The sequence below is a fragment of the Myripristis murdjan genome, chromosome 7 (assembly GCF_902150065.1).
Source record: "Myripristis murdjan chromosome 7, fMyrMur1.1, whole genome shotgun sequence".
NCBI classification, from domain to species: Eukaryota; Metazoa; Chordata; class Actinopteri; order Holocentriformes; family Holocentridae; genus Myripristis; species Myripristis murdjan.
The window spans coordinates 14,470,977-14,494,804 of NC_043986.1; the positions used below are offsets into that span (position 1 = coordinate 14,470,977).

Genomic DNA, 23,828 nt, shown 5'->3' on the forward strand with positions numbered 1-23,828 from the left:
TCTAAGGCTAATCAAACTGATGTCATCATGGATACCACCTGACTTCTCAAGAAACAGGAAATGAGAATAAAAGAAGGAAGATTATGAACGCTGAACACAGGTTACAAGTCTCAACATCAAAACTAAAAAATCAATGTGTAGGTCATAATGTAAAATGCATGAACCACCGATGCAAAACAAGTTTCAGACAGGCCTGTTATAAGATAAGTAAGTGTTTTTAACCAAAAAAACACACTAGTGTCTGTTGCTCATTTATAGTTGCAATTACATTAAATACATTACATTACATACAATTACCATTGCATTGAGAGACACACCCCTGGAAAGAAAGGCCACAGATTTAACAATTTCACAATCAGCCAAAAATTTATCAAATAATATTGGACCAATACTGATAATGCTTTTTAAAGATGATACTGGCCAATTCTGACAGTCTACCAAAACAGGTGCATCTTGATAAAAAGAAGCATTTGTTACAATGCAGAGTAGTACAGCCTTTACTACCAAATGCAGGTGAAATTTTAGAAAGTAGGGAAAAATTAAGTGGGGTATTGTGTGTAATTGTTGCAGGATAAATTTAAGGAACTGATTAGGGATATTCTGTTGAGTTAGTCACTGATACACTATAATTTTTTTTTTTTTTTAACAATTATAAATTAGTGGTTATACTTCATGGCCAGATTATGGGAAAAAAAATCTTGGGTCAGTTACTGTTGGAGTGACTACAGTGTTGGCCTAAGTAGCTTTCCCTCGGATCAACAATACAAGCTGACATCCCCTGTGAAAGTGGATTATTTTCCTTCCCTGTCCCGTATTTCACTCACCTGCCCCCGTTTCTGCTTTGGCCTTTGTTGCCAGTTTAAATAGCAGCTTAACCAAAGCTGGACAAAACGCAACCCGCCACTTTGTACCTCTGAATTTCAAATAGGAAACATCTTAACCGATGTCAGTTCATCTTCTGCCACTGAACTCCCCGGGACTGTAAACAGAACCTGAGCCCCGTTTTTGTAATTCAATAGCCCCCGGGCTGAGAGCTACCAAGACAACACGGTGTGCGTTCATACAACAGAGCTGTGACTGGGCAAAACTTCTCACCGGGAATAACACAGCAACGCCATAAAACACAAACAAACAAACAAACATACACACAGTCCTCACATGACGTTGAGCTCCTTTGTCTTCTCTCCTTAAATGGCCTGTCGGGATGGGTGCACGAGCGCGGAGTGGACCTGTTGTTCTCGTGCGCAGGGGTCCGGTTGCCAGTGGAAACCGACAACGCTCGTGCCCATCGGAAGCAGAAGAACGCTACATTAGTTACAAAATATGTATCAAAGATTTTCACAGACTTCCGTTGTTTCATAATTTTGACTGTATCATTCCATTCAAAAAAGGAAATACAAAAAGTCACATTACCTGAATTGCCTTACTTAAGAAGTAATGATAATAGTGTGATTACAGACATCAATTTTAACTGTTTTAAATTATAAACGAGAGTAGTGGGACACATTGTAGCAGGTAGACTAGTCTTTATATAACGCGTCACAGAAAAAAAATAAGTTTATAGCCCACATTTTCCGAAGAATTTCACTTTTTCTTTTTACCAAAGAAATATGAAACTAGTTGAAGGTAATCAGAATACATCACTGAGTCTGAGTAATCCCTGGGATCACATTAGCCTACCGATTACAGTTTTGACAAGTCCGCATTTTATTTTGACTTACGTTTAAATTCATTCTTAGGCCATTTTTGGTAACTTCAGACATTCTCCAAATTGTGAAATGTAGGATGATTTTTTTCTTTGAATGGGATCTTCTCTTTTTCCCTCCTGTGTCAGTGGCAGCATATTGCAGTAGGATGGACCATGGGCAGCTGTAGGCACCGTTCTTTGTGCTGGGGTAAAATTTGCAATTCATGAGATTGGTCTAATCCACCTCAAGAATAAAAGCTCCTCAAACACGTAGTCTACATTCTTCTTGTATGGGGGGATAAGGGGAGCTAGATAAAGGGAGCACACCAGCTGCTGCACTTCAAAAATTCAGCCAACACTCCCATCTTGTGGCCAGGAACTTTTTTTTATTCACACAGGAAATACAACACTTAGTGGTCGCGTTTACCCAAGGCATATTTCAATACCATGACTGCATACATTTTTGGTATGGGTGGGCTCAATGGAAATCAAACCCTGAGTTCTGGCAGTAGCACCATATTCCACTTGAGATCACCTGAAGCAGGGGCTCCAAAACCTTTTCACATCTAGAACCCTCTAAATAGATATGTGTAACTGCATTTAAGATATAAATTATGCTTTATAATTTAGACACATTGGATATTTATACCATATTTGATTTGATGCAAAACTTGTAAACACTCTTTGTGATGTAATAGTCATCCTTATACAGTAATAGCCACAGCAAGTAATTGAGCTAGTCGCTAGATGTGAAATTAAACTTTTTTTTTTTTCTTTTCTACTGACCATCTGGACTTCCCTGTGGGAGCCCAGCTGGACCCCGGACCTCACTTTGATAACCACATTTTTAAAGTATGCAAGCGTCCATAAGTGAATTTATTTCAAAATAAGAAAAATAATTTTAAAAAATCAATACAAAGGCAAATCTCTCTGGGGTCAGTAACAGAAAAAACAGGTCTCTATTTAAATACAAATACAAAAATAGCGATCATTTGGAGTGTCCAAGTTTTTTTTTTTTTTTTTTTACTGACAGTAATACAATTTACAAACAAAAAACTCTCAAAGTGAGATACCCTAACATCATAACAGTGAAACCACTGACTTGAATGGAATATAAGTGTGGTGAGGAAACAAAGGCGCTGTGTGGCAGTCCAATATACTGCTGCATCTATGTGAAGGAAAGTCTGACATCCTGCGGGGATTTCACTCTTCTTCCCTTGTGAGAGTACGTGCATAAATGAAGTAATGTTTGAGATCTAATGCTAGACATTCATGTTTCAGATGCCCAAATAAAGTATCAAATGAGATACTTTATTTGGGCATCTATATAGACTATATTTCCTGTGAAGTGTAATGTGCACATTAAATACTCAAACTGGAACAGTTTTTTTACTCTGACAGGTTGAATGTTGAAACAACGGGAAGCACCAGCTTCTACTAACAGAACCCAAACAATAGGATACACCCTGTAACCCATACTGTGGGTTAATTTCTGAAGATAAAATATTGTTATTTGTTAATTTATACACGGGAGCTTTGCTGAGAGTATGTACTCTTTTTCAGCACATTCCTGTTTGTCACACATGCATACAGTTACACATTCACATCTGGGCACTACCAACTAAAACCACAGCCCTGCACTGTTGCCCACTATGAGGTGTCACTGGAGAACTTAGGGGGGTGTAAGTGACAGTCCCTGCTCAGTGAAAGAAGAGTGTTAGTAGTCATTCACTTTCTCTGTACAGTTCTGCCAAACTGTGAGGTGATCTTGATGTCATTCTTACAGATGCCTCAAAAATGTCATGTGCCACTGGGGAAAACCCTCCTCCCAGCTCAAGTTCTGCAGCTTATGCTGCACTGCAGCCAGTCCATCATGTTATACGTACATTCTCCATTTAAAACAGTCATTTGCCAGCAAAATAAACAAATGTCTTATGGCTTGGTTCCATAAACGCCTTGTTATGGTTTTGGCCTAATAAAGGCAACGTTTTATACTTACATGCATCTGATCGTATTCATCCATATAAAGAAGTCAGAAAAAACAGAATCCAGTAGCAGCTGATTTGATATCTCTGTTCTTCAGCCTTGGGTCACTTGTAATGTTGTTACAGCCAATATCCAGCATTGTCTTTTGTGGTTTGCGGTTTGAAGTTTCTAGTCCTATGCACTGGCAGCCATGGTTGAACTATTGTCTCTCTCCTCAAGGACATGTTCACGGTTCATTAGGTGCAGCCTTGGCCTCAACTGTCCTACGCTGGCCTGGTGAAATCACAGCCTGCTGAACCTCTGAAGGCTGCGAAACCTCACTTCTGCTCTTCCACTGCAGCTGCTCTATGCTCTCCTGCAGCAGCTGGGCACAGCCGGCTAAGTTCATGTAGTGCAGGGCTGCGTAGATGTCGTCCAGAGCTGCAGAAGGCCGCTGGCTCCACAGCCTCAGCATCTGGTACTGCTTCTCCAGAAAGCCCACGCCCAAGCCAGCCTCCAGTTCCACCCGCTCTAGCTCTTGGTCAGCCACTGAAAGTAGCCGCAAGAACTCCTTCCACCGACGCAGAGGAACCTCTTTAATGATGGCATAGAGGACGGTGGCAGGCCAGTGCTCAGATGGCTTCTCTTGTCTGAGGGCTGAAAGAAGAGAATCACAGGATAATAATAATAATAATAACAAATAGACATAAACAATAGAAAAACAATAGCTATCAACACATGTGCCATAGGTGTCCAAAGAGGAAGAGTGCCAACGGGTATATGGACAGGTATTTGGGAAAAATAACATAAACTAAACGTCATAAAAGACACCTATGTGTTGCAGGTGTGTTTTTTTACATGTAATGTACAATTTTTAGTGATGTTGAAACCATGTTCAAATGTATGCTTAATCTGCATGGTGGTTGATAAACAGGGCTCCTGGTGCAGCAGAGGATGGTAAAAATCTCCAGGTCAGACTCAAACAGATTTCTCTATATGCTTGCAAGATGTAAGAATAGACGGATCTGGATATTGCTAACTTTTCTTTTTTGTCTGACATTATGGCATGTACCAGCCCTGTGACAGTCATTCATCATTCATTCATTCATCTTCTAAATCGCTTATCCTCACAAGGGTCGCGGGGGATTGCTGGAGCCTATCCCAGCGCACATATGGCGGAAGGCAGTGAAACACTCTGGACAGGTCACCAGTCCATCACAGGGCAGACAGACAAACACTGACATCCACACACACAATCACACCTAGGGGCAATTTAGCTTCTCCAATTCACCTGACCTGCATGTCTTTAGACGGTGGGAGGAAACCGGAGTGCCCGGCAGAAACCCACACAGACACAGGGAGAACATGCAAACTCCACACACAAAGGATCCTGGGTGGGAATCGAACCCAGGACCTTCTTACTGTGAGGCGACAGTGCTAACCATGTGACAGTCATTTTTTTTTTTTTTTTTTAATTTTAACCAGCACATGGTGCTGCTGACAACAGAATTACATGCACAAAGACTGCCTGAACACGTGCCTCTAGCATCCAGGCAACCTTATCTATGACGGTAGCTGTGTCTCATGCATGAGCACATGGAGGTGACACCGCATGCACAGTGATCAGTTCACTATGTGCTCTGGTGAAGGAGTGCACCACTACCTGAACATGTGCACTGCCTGACGCAGGACAAGCGAGAAAGCCATCATGCACACATGAATGTGAAGTTAATAGCAAGTATATATCCAGCTTTACTTGACTTGCAAATGTCCTGCATTGTGACTACTGCACATGTGCACGTCGATGTTGGAGCTGAAACGATATACCCTGCAGCCTAATGGTCACTTTCAAAATAAGAAAATTTTACACTGTGTTACTGTGGATTTTCCTATAAATACATTTTTAAAAAACAGTGTGCACTTTGCAGTTTTCAGTTCTGTTCTTCTAACCATAATATGAAAAGAATCAGTAACAGAATATACCAAAACAAGTGCAAAAAACAAGCATGAAAACGGTATGTTTTGTTATTATTGCATTAACAGACTAGCAGGGGCAACTAGCTTTAACAGATGAGTCAGGTAGTGGCTGAAATCGGACAGAGTATATTTGGTTACAGGTTTGTTATGATGTGTCTATCAACTGAAATTTCCCCCAATGCTGCCGCATTAGCGAGGCTGACATACAAAAGTCCCACCTTGTCTAAACAGACATAAATGTCACCAAAGGAAGCACCTTCTTCATCCTACAGAAGGGAATTTTTAGCTCAGCCACACAGTGAGTAACACCACTACAAGACACAATTACGTGACACCACATATGCCAGGGGATTAAGTTGGATTTGTAATCAAGTGGTGCCTAAAAACTTTAATGAGGAAGATTTCCTCATTATATTTCAGAAGCTACATTTGGCTGTATCAGCAAATCAGTAACTAGAGAAGTATAAAAGCAAAGTAATAAACACACAAGCCTCAAGTGATACATTCTGACAAACGAAGTGAGTGTAAAGATGAAAAGAAAAAAAAATGGCAGAAAATCTAACATCAGCATTTCACACCCTAGATTCTAAAAATAGCACCTCTACGTGTAGATGCAAAAAATTTCAAAGGAACTAAACAAACTGAACGTGAAGGGTGTAGATCAACCTCAAGTAACTGGGACAGGCAGAGAAAGTGCTCTTGAGTATCTGATTTGCCATTTCCCCTAAGGCAGAACTGCTGACTGACATGAAAAAGTGAGGGCGTCCAGTTTCCTAGTTTCCACCTCCACTCTTTGCACCACATGGCTGATTAGTGATAAGTTGCATGCAAAGATGAAAGGGCAAGATGAAAAGGGCTCTGATTCTGAAACCATCCTACTACACATGTATGATATTTTTTTCAGATTTCTTTACAGGAGACGGCGGTGTGGCACAATGAGAAGGGATCTACAGTCGCTGGGTGAGAATTTTCTTATGGGGGTTGATGACGTGTGTTGTCTCCTCCTGCTGTTTTAAAAACAGCTCTCCCCAAAAGTGCATTTCACCAGTCCTCTGGTTGATGTTCCTCTTATCCCCTTAAACTCTGATTTCCCCTTAAATTTCCCTTTGAAGGCTAGAAAAAAAAAAAATTGTCCATACTGTGTGACAGTGTCATATATATTCTGTATCTGCTAGTTGCAACAATTCAAACTACGAGAAATATCAAAAGTCAAGACGCTGTTGTTTTATGGCTGCATAATCATATCAAATAGAAAATACCTCGATCCTTTTACACACCTTTCTCCGTAATTCAGCATGACGTATTTAGTATCTTTAGAAACCTTGGGACCTACAGTAGGATTTAAAATAAAGGTTGGATCTGAACACAGGACAGCTGCAGAACAATGACCAATCTCCGCAGGTTGGTTATTAAACACAGCAGCTCAACAAAGCTTTGGCAGAAGGAGAGGTAGAGCTTCACTCATATTTAACCGCGATGTAACGCTGTTTTTCGGTGAATTGAAGTAAGTCGTAAAAATTCCAAATGCCATGATGTCGTTAAGTAGTTCTGCTGCTTTGTTTTTGTCCATCATTTGACCACAATGATCACCAGTGAAATCTCTCTGTGCCTTACCTATCCACAAACATCAGTGTTGAAGCAGAGCAATATTGAAACTGGCCAAGGTGACAAGACTGACAGCCCCAAAGAGGAGTCAAACAGAAACTACTGAACTTTACCTCTGCCCTCTGTGTCCAGCACAAGTGGGGTGATGTGGGATGAATGGTCTGCTATGGCTTGACTCTGACAGTGAGACATCAAGGGAATTTCTTCATGTATGTTCAGTGTCTTTGAGGCAAAAACAAGACAGAGAAGTTAAAATCTTTGAGGTAGCAAATACTCAAATGTCCCATGATGTGTGCCACTGGTCAGCCTTTATAAAACCCCATTAAATCATCCTGATAATTCCTCTACAAATTATTATTTAGTTGTTTCTATTGACCTTCTAACGTGTTTTCCAAAGCCCTCACTGTCCGCCTACATTAGTAAACCACTACAGAACATGAAAAGCATGAAAAGCATGAAACTTAGCACAAACCAGTGTGGTCGCGCTGCTGGGTTGATGACACTGGTGTTCTGTTGGGAGGAAACAGATGTTATCACAAGACTTCCTGTTTGAGCTGGTAAAACTGCATGACAGCAATAAAAAAAAATAATCTCTTTTAATCTCTGTTTCTGATGATTCTGTTGGCTTGTCAGTCTAAAAAAAAAAAAAAAATACTTGCAGTAATTCTTGTGCATAGGTGTTTGTAGATAAGAAACTGTAACCAAACACAAGACAAAATTAAACTAATGGCATCTGAACCACAAAGCTATCCTGATAACATTACTGTTTCTGTTTTATTTAAACCAACTGCTGAAATATTATTGTCACAAAAAGCATACTTTTTTGTGAGGTGGCAAATCTGCCAGTGGGATGAAATAATCCGACTTGTTTTGGATGTTAGTCAGCTATTCTCCAGGATTTATCTCAATTAAGTGTCCTTTTCTTTCTACTGGCTGATTTGCCACATTCTGCCCTAGTTGAATTACCTCATCCCAGTGGCAATTTTTTTCACTTATTTTAAGGAAAAAATAAGATATTACACCGAATGACTGAAGACTAAATGACGTGTTAAAATGGTCATTTTTGCAGTGTAGCGAAAATGTTTTTCAAGCATTTGTTTATGAGGTATGCTACGTGTGTGTGTGTGTGTGTGTGTGTGTGTGTGTGTGTGTGTGTGTGTGTGTTCATTCACGTATCCAGCAGATGGAAATCCATTCAAAATTCAATTTGAGAGAGGCAGGTAAGTAGTAGTAAGTAGTAGCCAGTTGTCATACCATTGAATTTGCATCTCTCAGAAGATGTTCCCTCCTTGTTGGAGCTCCACCAGCAGTGCCACCTGTCTGGATTGTGGACCAAGGTCTTGGTGAACAGCCACAGGCTGACTAGCAGCAGAACAGTGACCAGAACCACCAGCAGGATCAGCATGGCTGCATGGGAGTCTGCTGTGGGCACGAGCAAACACTATCGTTACCACCTGTCACCGCTAACATACGAGTGTGCAATCACCTTAAACAGAATTAGCAAAACCAAATAACAGCAAAACACTTTTACACCAGATAAGATGAGACATTAAAGATTCAGGAAAGCTTGCAATTTCGCCTGTGTTAACCTGCATGATATTCCATGGATGGTGCAGCAAGAGGAAAGAACGTTCATTACACATTACATATCCACTGCTAGTGTGAATTTAAGTTATACATTAGTGCCCAATGGCTGAGTCAAAAACTATGAAACCACAGATACACAAAATGTTCTGGACATTGCTAACACTCTGCAAGGTGAAGGACAAATTGTGACTTGTATAATATTAATTCATATATTAATTCATATTAAGAACTAACAAGTGTTTATAAATCGATTGATTTGGGGATTTGGTGAATTGCCATTTGAAACTGTAGTCACAGATGCAGATGCAGATGCAGATGTAGATGTTGTTGTAGCTGTAGTTGTCGATGTAGTAGTCGAACAATTCTTTTTACATTCTGGGTGTAGCATGCATTCTTGTCTGAAAGACATAATAATAATGAGACACTATTATAGAAAACAGTGGAATTTCACAACAGATTTATCACACTCTCAAAAATGGACAGTCAAAAGTTATAATATGCCTACTGTAAGGAAAAGAAAGCCAAGGCATTATTTTATGTCCACAGCTGAAACTATTTACTGCCGTGGCCACCCTGACACTTTGAGCAAAACTGCCTTCATGCTGTGATTCTTAGTTGCAGCAACATCGCTCAGTGCACATGGCAGTGGGCCTTGATGAAACCGCACAACCTGAGAACCTGAGAAACACGTGAAAGGAAGTTTGGGAAATTGCAAAAGAATTGCAGAACTTTCCTTCACGGTGACAGGAAGTCATTGTGTGCCTGACCTAAATTCATGGTAGGCTTTCTTTGAATACATCAGTAGCAGAAAGCCTAATGCTAACCCTAACCCTAAACTAAATGCCAGTGAAAAGATCAAAGATCAAAAGAGCTGTGGGTTTCGTTTTTTTTTTTTTTTCTTTCCAATTAAATGCTAAACCGTTTGTCGAAATTTGAGAGGTGAGTATAGGATTGCATGTGGTCTAAACACAGTTATGTTTTGCCTCATACAGTAAGAAATCACACCTTAGGCAGGGCTGGCAATTTTTCATGTTGTCTTGATAAAAGCCCTGCTTGCATAATACCCGTGGACACATCTCAGCACAATTTGGATCTGGAGGGGGAAAAAAACAACAAAACAAAAAAAGAAACACAAATATAATTCAAATATAATCCAGCCTATACAGCCTCAATTGGAGAGTGTTTCTATTCGGTCTGAATATGACAAATGTGGCAGCTATGAATCCCAATATGCTGGGATGCAACTATTTTTGGTTGAGTCTGGCTTCACTTACGTTCACAGTTCTTAAATGAACATTTGACGCAGTATAGTTCAGTGTTATGGTAGCCTCTGTTGAAGAATCCCTCCTTGCAGGTGCAAACTGTGTTGCTGTTGTGCATGCAGGGCTTTTTGACCATCTGTCCTCCTGGAGACAAAGCAAACAGCGTCTCTGTCTCAGTCCACAGTGTGAAGGCACAGTCCTGAGAAGGGCGATCACGGCTTTTCACACTCTCCATTAAAGTGCAAGGTTATCCCAAGTACCGATTGAATCCATTTCAGATAGAACAGAGCTAAAATTCAGAATACGGCTTACTTAATGGATTCACGTGTGTTGCTGCTATGGAACAAATTCTGTAATCTTGGACATAACACAAACTGCTGATAGGATGTTAGCAGTTTGAGGCCGTGCCGCTGTCATTTTTGCCGTCATGTGCAATGTTCGTCAAAGATTTTACATTCAAGAGAGATTTATTTAATGGCTGTGCAGTCACTTCCCAACCATATAATGTTACCTGAAACACCAAAGCCCATCGGTGATATCATCATAGGCACGTTTATGTTTGTTTGTTTGTTTGTTTTTATGTCTTTTGCAATTTCATTCTCTGTGTGGCTGTACATTAGACAAACTGGGAAGTGGGAAAAAAAACTATTCAATCATGTCTCAGGCCATGGGAAGCAGAAGTGAAGGTTAATTTTAACCAAACAAACTTCCCTGGGCATCACAGCAACATGTTTCACATGTGAAATTCTATTGTACTTCTCTTTGAAGTGAAATTCAACTCCAAAAAACAATAGGCCCTTTCTCCGATGGAGGGCTCGGGCCTAATTAAACTTTAGGGTTACATTGACAGTCATTTTGTTGTTCATGGAATTAAAGAGCTCCCTGCTAGTGTGAAGCAAATACATGACAGCAGCTTTCATAGAGATGGATTTTTTTTTTTTACATCAAACAACAGGAATTAATAAAATGTGTTGGAAATCTTATTAATTCTTTTTTTAAATTGCTATTTCTATTGTCACAGTACAACTCCTACTCGTCACTAGCATTGCATTTTCTGTGAATAACGTTTGAGCAGGGCACTTACTTTTGTTAGGACATGGGGCGCACATAAGGCATTTTTCAATAAAGTTTTGTCTTTCAGTGTATGTGCCATTAGAACATCTTTCACATCTGTACTTTGCAGTATTCGTTGTTGTCTCAGTGCCGTTACAGGTTCCCAAACTATAATAGCCTGTGGAAAACAGTGGAGAAATGCAAATGTAGGAAAAAGATAGCATTCAAATGGAAAATCTGACATATTTTAACATGATGATTCCACTGTAAATGTATTGCAAGACTTTGTGGTCATTTGTTTTAACTTACCAGGCGGGCAAATGCGACAACATGCTGTTCTGTTATTCACCAGCATCTCCTCCGTGCAACTCTGTCCGGTGGGAAGGATGGCTAGCATCAGCGGCCAAACCTAACAAACAAAAAAGTCTGGGTTTGCTGATCTGAGGTACTGGATGTGGAGGGAGCTGCTGACAAATCTGTGTGACCTGACAGACAACTTGACACGAAAAGTGTTCCTGTGTGCCAGGAAAAGGACAGCTGTGATGGAAACACTGCTGAGTAAAATTTGAGGGGACATCAATTCAGTGTGCAGACGTATTTATCAAATAAATTTTTGCTATCGAGCGGGTCATTCACATAGTGCACGTACAGACATTTCCTCCTTGCCGCAAAAGCCAGATGCCTGTTAAAGACATTTTAACAAAGACCCCACTAGTCACACACAGCTTGAGGTTTCCTGTTATCAACACCTCCATCGTCCACAAGCAGAGTCTCACCATCGACAATAAGAAGCTGTGGATCTAGCCTCAATCTTATGTCTTAAAAACTGAAGCCACAAGATTGAAAATGTATATATATCTTTCTTTCTCTGGAGATCAATCTCTGGAGTCATTTACATAATAATGTGACCAACAAAAACATGGCAAATGTCAAAATAAAAACAGAATATACAAGAACTGAAAGTGTCCTGGAAGTTACAACCATTAACAACCATTGAAAACCAAATCACTTGAAACATTCATATCTCACAAATGATAAGAAATGTTTCGATTCATTTTCATGACCACAAAATGGATGATTATTTCAATGTTTCTCACAGGAAACCACATTAATACCATGAACCCTGAACCAACAAGTTATGCAGAATATCCAGAAAAATCCATGTATGAAATTGAATACTTACCAAGAGAAAGGACATCTTGGAAAAATAGGCCTTAGAGCAACTCGGTGATAAAGGTGAGATGGGCATTTGCTCAGTTGGTCAGATCATCCCAAAACAAAAAACAAAAACACACACAAAAAGAAAAACCATCACCACCACACCAGTGCAAACTGAGCCGTGAGCTTGAGCTATTGTAAGGTCAAGCCATGTACTAATTTCCCTGGAAGCTGAGTCACTCGCGTCATGAGTGACAGAGAGCTTGTGTTTATAAAAGGACTAGCAGTTACTGTTCACAGAAACGGTTTGGTAAGGAAATACAGTCAGGGGGTAGTATGAGGTTATGTACCCGCCACGCTGACTCTGCCATTGGTGGTTATGAAAATACGTCAGCAGACAAATTCTTCTCTGGGAATTTTTCCTTTAATTCCATTGTATCAGTCTGACAATAATGTGGTTAATGCATGATCACATAACATGGGATATTTGATATGAGCCAGATACAGTGGATGGATAGGACTCACTGTATGTTTTTTTTTTTTTCTTCTTCTTCTTTTCTCTGAAGGGGGGTAGTTTGTTTGAAAGGACTGTTGTATATTTATAGGTATGCAATTTTGCATAAATTCAAATTTTGAACCCTGCTACCAAACAAAGTGTATCCAAAGTGCGGTGTACCCTGTGACACATTAAGGGTTTCTATTCACAAGATGAATGTGCTTTGTGGGCTTATGGAGATCATCATTACTGAAAAGCAGACCGCTTTCCATGAAGCTCTCACTGAGTTGAAACAACTAGTCAAGACTGGACCACAGACATTTTTTTTTTTTTTCATTCATTGATGGAAAAAAAAAATGCTTCTTTCCAATCTTAGTCTACAGCCAAATTAAGTACGCAGTGACTTACGATTCCACCTAATGCGCTACATAAATGTGCTGTGTTGATTAAAACATGAATAAAGTGGGTCATGACAAAATACAAAGCAGTATTAGGAGAGTCGCCCGTGTCTGAGTGAGCCTGCAGCACCCAGAAGTGAACAAAGCGACCCGGAAGCGGTGGTTCGACTGGAGGCAGGCAGAAAGAACATCAACCTTTTATATTATAGCTGTACTCGCAAGACAATATCTGCAATCGGGACATAAGGTATTTGTGCACGTCTTTTGTCGCCTTCATAACTGTGCAGATCCGTAACCGGCAATAATCTCCGATATGCGTGCATTGTGCACAAAATGCAATTGCTGCTCCTTGATTCGTCAGAAAGTTGCAGAATGTAAAAAAAAAAAATAATAATATCAAAAAGTGAATTTTGCTGAAGATGTTACACCGTGTTTCGGTGGACGAGGCAGTGTGCGCTCGCTGTATTTTGACCTTTACGCATCGATGCTGTTGTTTTATCGGTGTGTTTAGGTCGAGCCTGCATCTTGTCCATTTCCGTGCTATTTTGCAGGGCATGGTTGTTGTAGGAAGTGTCAGTTTTTTTAAGAGGTGGGGAGGCCGGGCTATTCAAACCTGCAATTCGCCGTAAACAATCATTCATGCCTTTGACATGATAAACACACCTTTGTGTCCGCGTCGGCTCCTCGTTTCCCCACACAAGATGTTCATGTTCCAAATTTCGGGGTCTGCAGAATATGGCGTCCCGCCTTATAAAAATAAGGCTGCCATTTTTGTTTCTCTTTTGTCTGGAAATGTTTTGACAAAACTGTCTGAGAATGTCTGAGTCGCATAGGCAGGGCCGCGCCGCTATATGCTCAATCACTCCATATTACAGATGGCCCGAGGAGGCTCGGATGTGCTAATGTTAAAGAATTCAAAGTTTTTCCATTGCGTTTTCCTTTTTTTCTCTGTAATGCAGCGACGTCCACTTATTTCCAAGAATTCACAGTCAGACAAAAGGGAGAGCTGGGCAACATTACTGGCTTTGAAATATCCATGCTAAGTGAGCTAATGCCATAAGAGACGACGTGTGTCTAAGTCGGCGCGTCAAAATGACATTTGCTGTTGACATTTAGATGATTGACCTGCAGAACAGGTGACTCTTTGGCTCGCGCTGCACTGTAATTTACGTAAGCCCAGTAATTAGTGTAATAGCTAAAACTATACACCAACCATAATGTAACCTTGACATTCACAATGGCAGCCCCGTGTGCGTCTTTCAGGCCGATTTATTATCATTATTATCATGATTAGTATAAGTTTCACTATAACTAGTAGTTTATTTAGGATACCTTACAATAGGAACAAGTGATAGAAAATTGTATACATTGGAAATGCTTGGATGTAGAAGTCATTTTTTAGGTTGAAATACCCCTTAATGGTTAATATTGATAGATAAATTAATAAAGTGAAGATCCTGCAGTGCTACAGATGAAAGTGAATGTGCAAGCCCAAAAGTATGGAGTTAAATGTGCAGGGTGGGGGCTACCAGATAATGCAAAGGGGCTGACCTTTGATGTTAACATGAAACTTCATTTCGTCAGTTTCATCTTTAAAGAGAAAATCTGCCAGTGCAAAGGCCTAGCTGTCACTGTAACCCATGTCTTTTTTTTTTTTTTTTTTTTTTTTTTTTTTAGTAGCCTGTACAACTGAGCATAACAAAGCTTGGTGCCAGATCTCCCCTTTGATTCCCATTGACTTGGACAAATTTGCAGTCAGAGTTATAGTTGTGCAAAAAAATCAGAACAGCTGAGTGTCACAGTATTATTATTATTATTATTATTTATTTATGTATTTATGTATTCATTCATTTATTTATTTATTTATTTTTGCAGTAATCTTATATTGATATACCTGGTAACTCTTATGCACCTCATTTTCATGTGATGTTATGACATCTACATTTAAATGCATTGTGTTAAGTGTATTGTAATTCTGTTTTTTGCTCAATAAACAGGAATTGAAATTTTGAATTAAATTGTTAAATCAGATTGTCACCTCATTTATCATATGCTATCCTGTATATTTTATTAGTCAACTCAGGTTTTATGTTGCAGCTTGTTTTTTTAAGTGCCATTTATACATTTTATGCCAGTTCTGTTGATAGAAATTGTGTTGTTACTCATGTATCATACATCATATCATTCATGTTGTATCATGAGGAGTTTGCCGATACCCGGCTATGCATATAATGTTATACATTGTATGAATTATATGATATACATAAATGTGGGCTTTTCATTCAGGATTACGACATAATGTTGAATGTCTGGTTATTGCTAAAAAAAAAAATTAAATTTTCAGGATGGCAGAGCCTCGATTCAACAACCCCTATTTCTGGCCTCCACCTCCCTCTATGCCAGGCCAGGTAAGTCCATGTTGTTATTAACATTTAGTGACTGTAGCATTTCCATTCTCCATTGCCATATTTGTGTCCATGTGTGAATGTCTTCAGCTGTTTAGTTCCAGTCCCTGATTGATCTAAACAGTTCAATTATATTTTCAAAATACTTTCATTTCAAATTGAGGATTCTTCAGTTTCTTCTCATGGTTGACAATCTGAAGCCTGCAGTGTGTGCTGGACCAGTCAGTGCTGCTGACCCGCGTCGTGTTTTTGAGGCGTGAATGACATTCACACACGGTGGCTGTTTTCTGTTGAGCATGACCCGTTAACCCTTTCAGCTGGATAACCTGGTGCTCATTAACAAGATCAAGGAGCAGCTGATGGCTGAGAAGATCCGACCCCTCCACCTGCCACCTACCTCCACCCCGTCCCAGCAGCCCTTGCTGGTGCCCTCCTCGCCCTCAGATGGTGGCGCGCAGCATGGCATGTCGGTGCCCAAGCCCCAGCCCCAGCCAGTGCCCAGCCACCACCCGCAGCCACAGGGCTCCAGCCAGCCAGACATCGCTCTACACGCCCGCCCCGCCTCAAGCTCTGGACCAGGTACAGTCTGACCTCCACTGCTTGAAGATTATTCCTCATCCACAGATGCCTAATTTTAAACATCTGAGGTGAAAAACAAAATTCCTCCCATGTATATATGAGCTATAGACTGTATAGTCTGTAATATAAACTAGGTAGAAACAGCCATCATGTCTGGCATGAGACTACTTTTTTTTTCTTTACACTGGATATCTATTTACACCATAGACTCTAAAAAAAAGATTTCACACTGTTTGTGGGAGAATGGCACATTCTAGAGGGTTTCATTTTTGCCGCTGAACAGGGTAGATAAATTCTTCATGATATAGGAGCAGCACTTCACATTACACTGCGGGCTGCTACACATGTGGAGTTCAAAGTCTGAAACCTCATTTCCCTCTCGTTTTAATTTATATCATTTAATTTATTGTGTCATTGTTTTGTGTTAATGTAGAAACCGATGTGATAAGGTTGTGACAGTCACTTTACTGAGATGCGATAATTGATCACTTGTCCTCACACAGCATGACAGTATGAGGTTTGCAGATGGGTGTGATTCAAAATTTTCTGCATCAGGGCAGTGTTTAATATGCACTAATTAAACGGCTGTTACCTCACAGATGGAAACATGGATGACAAGGCAGCAGTGAAGGCCAAAGGACTGTGGGAGGACTGGCACATGAGACAGCTTGGTGAGCAACCTGGAAGAGTCAACCATCGTTCAGGTACCGCAGTCACTTCCTTTCTGGGAGAGAAATGGAAGACAGACGCTGTTTAAACTGGTGGCAGACAGAAGAATGTCTTTATTTCCCACATACAGTGTTATCATGGTTTAATTGGCATGGAGACATCTCAGCCACTCACCTTGCAACACAGACATATGTACAGCATGTGGAGAACAAGACATATTGATGGTAAACTTTACCTTAGAAATGATTAGTCAGTCAAGTGTCCAAAATTTTATGTATTATATTTTATTTATTACTCAGAGAATTTTACTATATTTTTGATCAGCGCTTAATTGTTTGTAATTCAGCAAGTAAAAATCCCAACCGTTTGCTGATTCGAGCTTCGCTAAGATGCCAAGATTTGCTTTTTTCCGACGTTCATGTCATAAAATCAATACTTTTTGGGCTGCTGATCAGACTAAGGAAGCAATTTAAAGGCATCACTTTGGGCTCTGCTCACTACTGATGAGCACTTGCCATTACTTTATACACTAATTCCTTAAACAATGGGGAAAAAAGCAATGGAAATAATTAATAGCTACAGCTCAACTGTAAATGTAACTCCAGAAATATATACATTGAGCATTCAGTGTGCATTCAGGCATACAAAGCTAGTATGGTGTGTCCAGTTGTTTTTTGGGATTGTGTACCTTTACACTGAAGAGATAAAAATATGAAAAAACGTTACAGAAGAGAGACATAATTCTTGAAGCTTACAACAGAGTAACGGGCAGAGACTATGTGAACTCGACAGGCAGTAAATAGTCCGAGGCTGCATAAACAATGTTTGGGTAAAAATAACTAAGAGAAACAGTGATGGTTTTACTGGCTGTGAGTAGGGTCCAACCAATATAGGCTTTTGCAGGTCAGCACTAATATTTTTAGACTGAAGTCACTGATAGCTTATAGTTTTGCTGATATGTAACGTTTACCAGTAATTCAATATTCAAAATTAAATATGAAAATCTATCTTTCATATTTTTATCTCAAACATATTATTTCTTTAGTATTTAGAGCTTCTCTAGCAGAATGTTATTTTTGGCAAAACCTCTGAAACAGCCTTGAGATGATGAGTGGGTAAACTCCATTAAAGCAGACACTAAAGCAGAACTCCTTTAGGCTGGTTGGCAGCTCTTTAAAGCAAGGTGACCCACTGCACCTGTTCTGTGGTGGGGGAAACTTTGGGATACTTATGCCTTTAAATGAATTAAACAAATGATTAAATAAAATGTCCTGTCATTTAAGGTTTTATAGCTGTGGTCAGGGAAGAGGTTCCAGCAGTTGATGGCATCATGGTTGATTTCCAATATTTCATGCACAGTATCTGTAGCTCCATAAATGTATTATTGAATTTAAGTTCTCATAAAAAGTATTAAAGGAAAATAGACTGTTGCACTCAGGAAATCATAGTGCAGAATGCACACGTCTCACAGAAAATTGTCCCCGAAAAACAAACTAAATTCAAACTTTTAAGGGATTTTAAGGGAGGTTTATATCCTGATTCCAAAATGTAATAAGATTGAGTACACATTAAAAAAAAAAAAGTATTTTAAAAGTAGTTTATGTGTAGGAAATGTACTAAAATGTGCAAAAATACTTGATTTTTTTTTTTTTTTTTTAATATCCAGTTATTTGAAGACTTCTTATCATTAATGCATTGACAGGTTTCTTTGTGCTGCGTGTTTGCTGTTAGAGTAATACAGAACAGGGTTAGGAGTAAAGTATCTTTTTTATCTGCTTAGCAAAATAGTTGACTTTATCCCCCATGGACTCATTGAGCTCATACAAAAGACCATCAAGCTACATGTCAACGCAGGGCCTACTAGTTTGTACTCATGTAGTTCTGGCGTCCTCCACCACAGGTCTGACCCCTTCGTCCCGGCCGGACAGCCACAGCACCTCCGAGGCTCTGACCCCCACAACTCCGACCTCGGGCAGCCAGAACCGCCTGGGTGGAGCCCCGTCTGTGAACATCATCTCTGGGCTGGCCAGCGGTCCTGGCATGGAGCACATGAAAGCCGGGGGCCTGGCGGGACTTTTGGGCCCCCCACCTAAGGCACCCCGGGGACGGAAGAAGATCAAGGCTGAAAACCCCACTGGTCCTCTGTTGGTGGTGCCCTACCCCATCCTAGCTGACCAAGGCTGTGTCACTGTTGCACCCAAAGAGGGCAAAACCTACAGGTTAGACATTATTTTTTCAGGCACACATTTTGTCCAAGTCCAAGAATTAGACTCTACTCAGTTTTTGATTGCAGTTTAGAGTTCCATTTGTGATTCAAACTCAGGCATGTCTAGCCTTAGTTAGTCTTGAACTTAATAAACATGTTCTTAACTGGTACAGCAATGGTACAACACAGCAGTATAGCGAGGCAACATATTAATACTATACCTATCATGACATGAGACTAGATATCATCTGAGATTTTGAATTTTGTAAGATACAGTGAAATTGTTATCTTTTCCTACTGGAATGCTGTTTTCCAAACTTATAAGACTGTTTTTGCTGTTCTGTTATTTGCCTCTACCTGCTTATCATATGCACATTACTAATGATCGTTTATCAGAAAGATTACGTATAAATATCTTATGAAGGCACAAGCAGTCATCCCTACAATATTGCAGCAGTATCAATATTGAGGTGTCTGGTTATGGTGATGTTTGATTTTGTCCAACACTGATGTACAGCACAGTCCTGGTAATGATTATATATTACTCTGATTACCAAATAATCATTGACTTCAAATGCTGCTTTAATGGTACATTATTGCAGGCAAACAACAAAAATCTCCTGACCCAGATGTATTTGCCCATTTTGTGTCCCTCCATCACCCAGATGCAAAGTGTGCCCGCTCACCTTCTTCACCAAGTCCGAGATGCAGATCCACTCCAAGTCTCACACGGAGGCCAAGCCCCACAAGTGTCCCCACTGCTCCAAGTCGTTTGCCAACGCCTCCTACCTGGCCCAGCATCTGCGCATCCACCTGGGGATCAAGCCCTACCACTGCACCTACTGCGAGAACTCTTTCCGCCAGCTCTCACACCTGCAGCAGCACACCAGGTGACAGAACGGCTTTTTCTGAAAGGACTTGGTTTGCTCACACTTGATGTTTGGGGAATTCAGGGAACCACAAAAAATGACCTTGTTATTTTGCTTGATATATAATGATATATTTAGAATATAACATCCAATGGTCATCAATGATTTGTTGTGTAATTTGTGAAATTCTGGTACTGCTATAATCTAAATTTCCTGATTTTTTTTTTTTTTTTTTTTTTTGGTACTCCTGGCTCCCTACTTGTCTTACAGCTTATCGTGTCTATTTGATGAGGGTGTCTGAGGGTTTAATTAACATACAGTGCCAGGGGTTGTCTGCAGTGAACTTTTGAAATGAGGTTTTGATGCACAGAGGTGGAGTTATCACATCCTTTGTGAAAGCAGGGTTAACCATAGCGCCCTTTGTAGCCCCTCTGTGGGTTTTACTTGGAATCATTTTCCACATTAAAAGTCCTTATTCCTCAGCAGGCAAAATTTCCAAGATATTATGAGTCATTTCTAACTTGTTTCATCCACTCCCTCCCCTACAGAATCCATACTGGTGACAGGCCTTATAAATGTGCCCACCCCGGATGTGAAAAGGCCTTTACCCAGCTCTCTAACCTCCAGGTCAGCACACAGCTCAGTTTGGTGATAGTGGTTAACACATTCATTAGTATCGCCTCACGATCACCTAAACAGAGATAGGTTTAGCAAAAACACAAAACAAGTTCAGTGGGTTTTTGAGCAGGATCACAAGGCAGATCTCTGAAATATATATACATATATATATATATATACATATATACACACACACACACACACACACACACACATATATATATATATATATATATAGCTTTTTAACAACTTGTTTATTCCTCCACAGTCGCACCAGAGGCAGCACAACAAAGATAAGCCGTATAAATGTCCCAACTGCTACCGTGCCTACTCAGACTCAGCATCATTGCAGATCCACTTGTCAGCGCACGCCATCAAAAACGCGAAGGCCTACTGCTGTAGTATGTGCGGCCGGGCATACACCTCAGTAAGTAAACCACAGACTCTGTGTATGGTTGAAATTTCTTTGTCTGCCTTTTGATAGATGCATAAAACTGTTGATAAGATACAAAGATGACCCCGCTGTCTTCCTTGCAGTAGAAACTTGAACAATAATGACAAGAGTAACTGCCCAACTGAGTCAATTGTTGAATTTTTAATAGAATAAGTTCCTCCTGATGGAGTAGATCAAGGGTTCTCAGTCATGTGCCATGAGGATCTAAGAGTCTGCTGTAAATGAGGCCAGCTCTTGTCTCATTTTAGTCACTTAAATTCCATCACTTGACTTGAGAAGTGAAAATGATAACATACTGTTGTGTTTGATAGCACTTAAAACACAGTAGAAATCAGCTAGTGCTATCATAGCAGCCATTATGATTGCTATTTTTAGTTGACATTTGTTCACTCCATTTTTTTAAAGTGAGGAATGATTGTAGGTGACTTGAAACTATGATTCAGCATTATGTTTTGTTGTCGTTTTTTTTTTTTTTTTAAATTATTATTATTCATGCTCGCTTATTGATCCGTTTGTGCCAGCATGGCAGCTGGCATTACCAGTTTCTTGCTTTTAGAAACTTGTTCTGCAGATGTCATTGGTCACAAATAGATTCTCCACATTGAATACCAGATGGAAGGAGAAGTTTACAGGCACGTGAGCAGAAGCCTGCTGTTGCTTTACTGCATCAGGCAAATTTCTCACTCGAGGTGCAAATTTTCAGCTCACATGCTTCACTTTGTGCCTCCTTATGAGCAGTTGTTTCCATCTCCTTCCCTCGGCCTCCTTTGCTTAAACTTGTTTATCCTGCAAAAGATTGAGCATAAGGTAACTGCAATTACAAAAAAGGCATATTTCATGAGGTATAATGTAAGTTTGTTGGAAGAGTCCAGATGTTAGCAAGCAGGCAGATGCGGTGTTCTCCCCCAAGAGAAACAGAGAACAGCACAAATTCAAGCCTTGCCTATAAATGAATGCAGTTCCGTTTAGACCATTTGCTGTCCTTTGTTTCTGCAGGAAACCTACCTTATGAAGCACATGTCCAAACACACAGTGGTGGAGCACCTAGTGAGCCACCAGTCACCTCAGCGGACCGAATCCCCCAGCATTCCCATACGCATCTCCCTCATCTGAGCTCCACCACCACACAGCAGTAGGTCGGATTCACAGTCTGTGTAAGGCTGGAGCTTTGGGGCCCTGCACACACGGCCATCTACATAAGGCTTACATAGCATATGACAGCTGACATAAGCATTCAGTGCTAGATTCAGTAAACGGACCCCCTCGATCCGTCTTGACACAGGCCGTCTGTCGAAATGAGCACAGCGCATCTTTGTGAATGTAATAATACAGCTAGATATTGTCCAGAGGATCAAGTGGCTACGAATGTCTTACGTCAGATTTAATAAGCACTTTCGTAAGCGTCATGTAAACTGCCGGATGCATTGGCCGTCAAATTGAATTTTTTTTGTTGTTGTTGTTGTTGTTTTTATGTTTCTTTGTTTGTTTTCTTCCATGTAATGGGTTTCCAAAATGTGCCAGATGATATTTGCCCTTTTTAAAGAATTGCGAAAGAAAAAACAATGTTTGCTGGGTGTGTTCTGGAGACATCCAAAGATAATCTTAAAGCACTTTTAGGCCTTGTGGTTCTGACTCAAAATTGTTTCAATCTTGTGGGATGGAAATGTCAAAAGGCATTACTTGAGGCAGCTAAGAGTACTGACTGTGTCGAAACGAAAGTCTTTTCTGTTAGCTTTGTTTTTTTACGTACATTTCTGTGCAAGTACACATTTACAGGGTCATCTAAATTTGAAGAAAGGCAATCGGCAGATGACTATTCAAAAATTTAAAAAAAATGCGTGATTGTATTCAGAAAGTGTGTTATTTAATTGAGGTGGGAAGAAATTAAGCAACACGAAAGGCAAAAAAGCTGAATGTTTAACTATTTCCCAAATGTTTCACTCCGTATTTGATGTTCATTTTTACGGCACCTTTATGATCATTGCGTATGATCAAGAAACACTGCTATTTCCACTCTGTCTAGTTAACTAGTGCCATATGAACCTTAAACTTGTTCTGAGGAAGAAATCCTGCATCAGCGTTCTCTGTTTTATTCAGTTAAGCTACAGACATGATGTTTCTAAGTGTTAGAGATGAAAGGTATTAAGCTGTTGCTAATTGAAGTTGAATTCATCACACATACCAACGCCAGCTCAGCTCTCTCATTTTTAAATAAAAACTTTAAATAAAAATTTAGTCAAGTGAAAAAAATAAAAAAAATAAAAACATCTTTACAAGTTAACCAATGGACCAAAATGTGAAGTTCTTGTACAGCTACTCTGACCCAGTTAAGTTTTTTTTTTTTTTTTTACTCCATGTAATCATATTAACAAGCTTTACCCATTTGAGAAGAACTGCAGTATAAGTCATACTCCATAGGCCTATATTAAAAGTTAATGTGGAGATGATGCTTCTCCTTTGATGTTATTTCTTTTTTCTTTTTTTTTTTAACTTAGTATTCTTTTCATTGTACACAGTATTGTTTGTTGTATTTTTACTGTAACTTTAACCTCTGGTTACTCTGGATGGTACTAATAGGGTACCCTGTATTCTTCAGGGCACTTAGGAAAAGGTGCTACGGCTAGACGTTATGTTTGAGATGGAACTGAGAATAATGTAAAATACATATACAGTATATAGTATGTTTTCAAAAGAAAAAAACAAAAAACAAACAAAAACCGTATTACTCAAGCCACTGGCCTGAAAAAAAGACATTTACGCCAACAACAGACCCTGCCTCTTCAACTTTCTCTCTTGAGATAATGGGGAAATGTACATGTTGCTGTACTGTAAAACATGTT

General features: G+C 39.9%; 2 protein-coding genes across 4 annotated transcripts; one reads left to right on the forward strand and one right to left on the reverse strand.

Moving 5' to 3' along the window:
* Window positions 1–2,066: 2,066 nt before the first annotated feature.
* LOC115361508 (tumor necrosis factor receptor superfamily member 1A) lies at window positions 2,067–12,532 on the reverse strand. The gene is made up of 10 exons (XM_030054897.1): window positions 12,320–12,532; window positions 11,446–11,545; window positions 11,168–11,314; window positions 10,096–10,227; window positions 9,827–9,914; window positions 9,056–9,219; window positions 8,489–8,656; window positions 7,707–7,744; window positions 7,348–7,456; window positions 2,067–4,309 (listed from the first exon to the last, which is right to left on the reverse strand). Exons 1-10 carry the CDS (start codon window positions 12,383–12,385, stop codon window positions 3,900–3,902), a joined length of 1,422 nt encoding a protein of 473 aa, XP_029910757.1. The 5' UTR covers window positions 12,386–12,532; the 3' UTR covers window positions 2,067–3,899.
* Window positions 12,533–13,235: 703 nt separating this feature from the next.
* On the forward strand, window positions 13,236–22,806 carry znf362b (zinc finger protein 362b). 3 transcript variants are annotated; one of them, XM_030054920.1, is made up of 9 exons: window positions 13,236–13,435; window positions 15,533–15,596; window positions 15,911–16,172; window positions 16,772–16,843; window positions 18,742–19,060; window positions 19,713–19,937; window positions 20,465–20,543; window positions 20,803–20,961; window positions 21,985–22,806. In XM_030054920.1, exons 2-9 carry the CDS (start codon window positions 15,534–15,536, stop codon window positions 22,099–22,101), a joined length of 1,296 nt encoding a protein of 431 aa, XP_029910780.1. In that variant the 5' UTR covers window positions 13,236–13,435; window position 15,533; the 3' UTR covers window positions 22,102–22,806. The 3 variants fall into 3 exon arrangements, with proteins under 3 accessions (XP_029910780.1, XP_029910778.1, XP_029910779.1); XM_030054918.1 differs by having other exon boundaries at window positions 13,237–13,435; window positions 16,772–16,876; XM_030054919.1 differs by having other exon boundaries at window positions 13,237–13,435; window positions 15,938–16,172; window positions 16,772–16,876.
* Window positions 22,807–23,828: the final 1,022 nt, after the last annotated feature.

Excerpts from the sequence above, each read along its gene's own strand:
- LOC115361508 (XM_030054897.1), bottom strand. The coding sequence starts at position 12,385 with ATGCCCATCTCACCTTTATCACCGAGTTGCTCTAAGGCCTATTTTTCC. Across the intron at positions 9,220-9,826 it reads AATTGCCAGCCCTGCCTAAG|ACAAGAATGCATGCTACACC; the intron begins GTGTGATTTCTT and ends TATGTCTTTCAG. Across the intron at positions 7,745-8,488 it reads TGAGAGATGCAAATTCAATG|AACACCAGTGTCATCAACCC; the intron begins GTATGACAACTG and ends TCCTCCCAACAG.
- znf362b (XM_030054918.1), top strand. The coding sequence starts at position 15,534 with ATGGCAGAGCCTCGATTCAACAACCCCTATTTCTGGCCTCCACCTCCC. Across the intron at positions 16,173-16,771 it reads CGCCTCAAGCTCTGGACCAG|ATGGAAACATGGATGACAAG; the intron begins GTACAGTCTGAC and ends GTTACCTCACAG. Across the intron at positions 20,962-21,984 it reads GCGGCCGGGCATACACCTCA|GAAACCTACCTTATGAAGCA; the intron begins GTAAGTAAACCA and ends TTGTTTCTGCAG.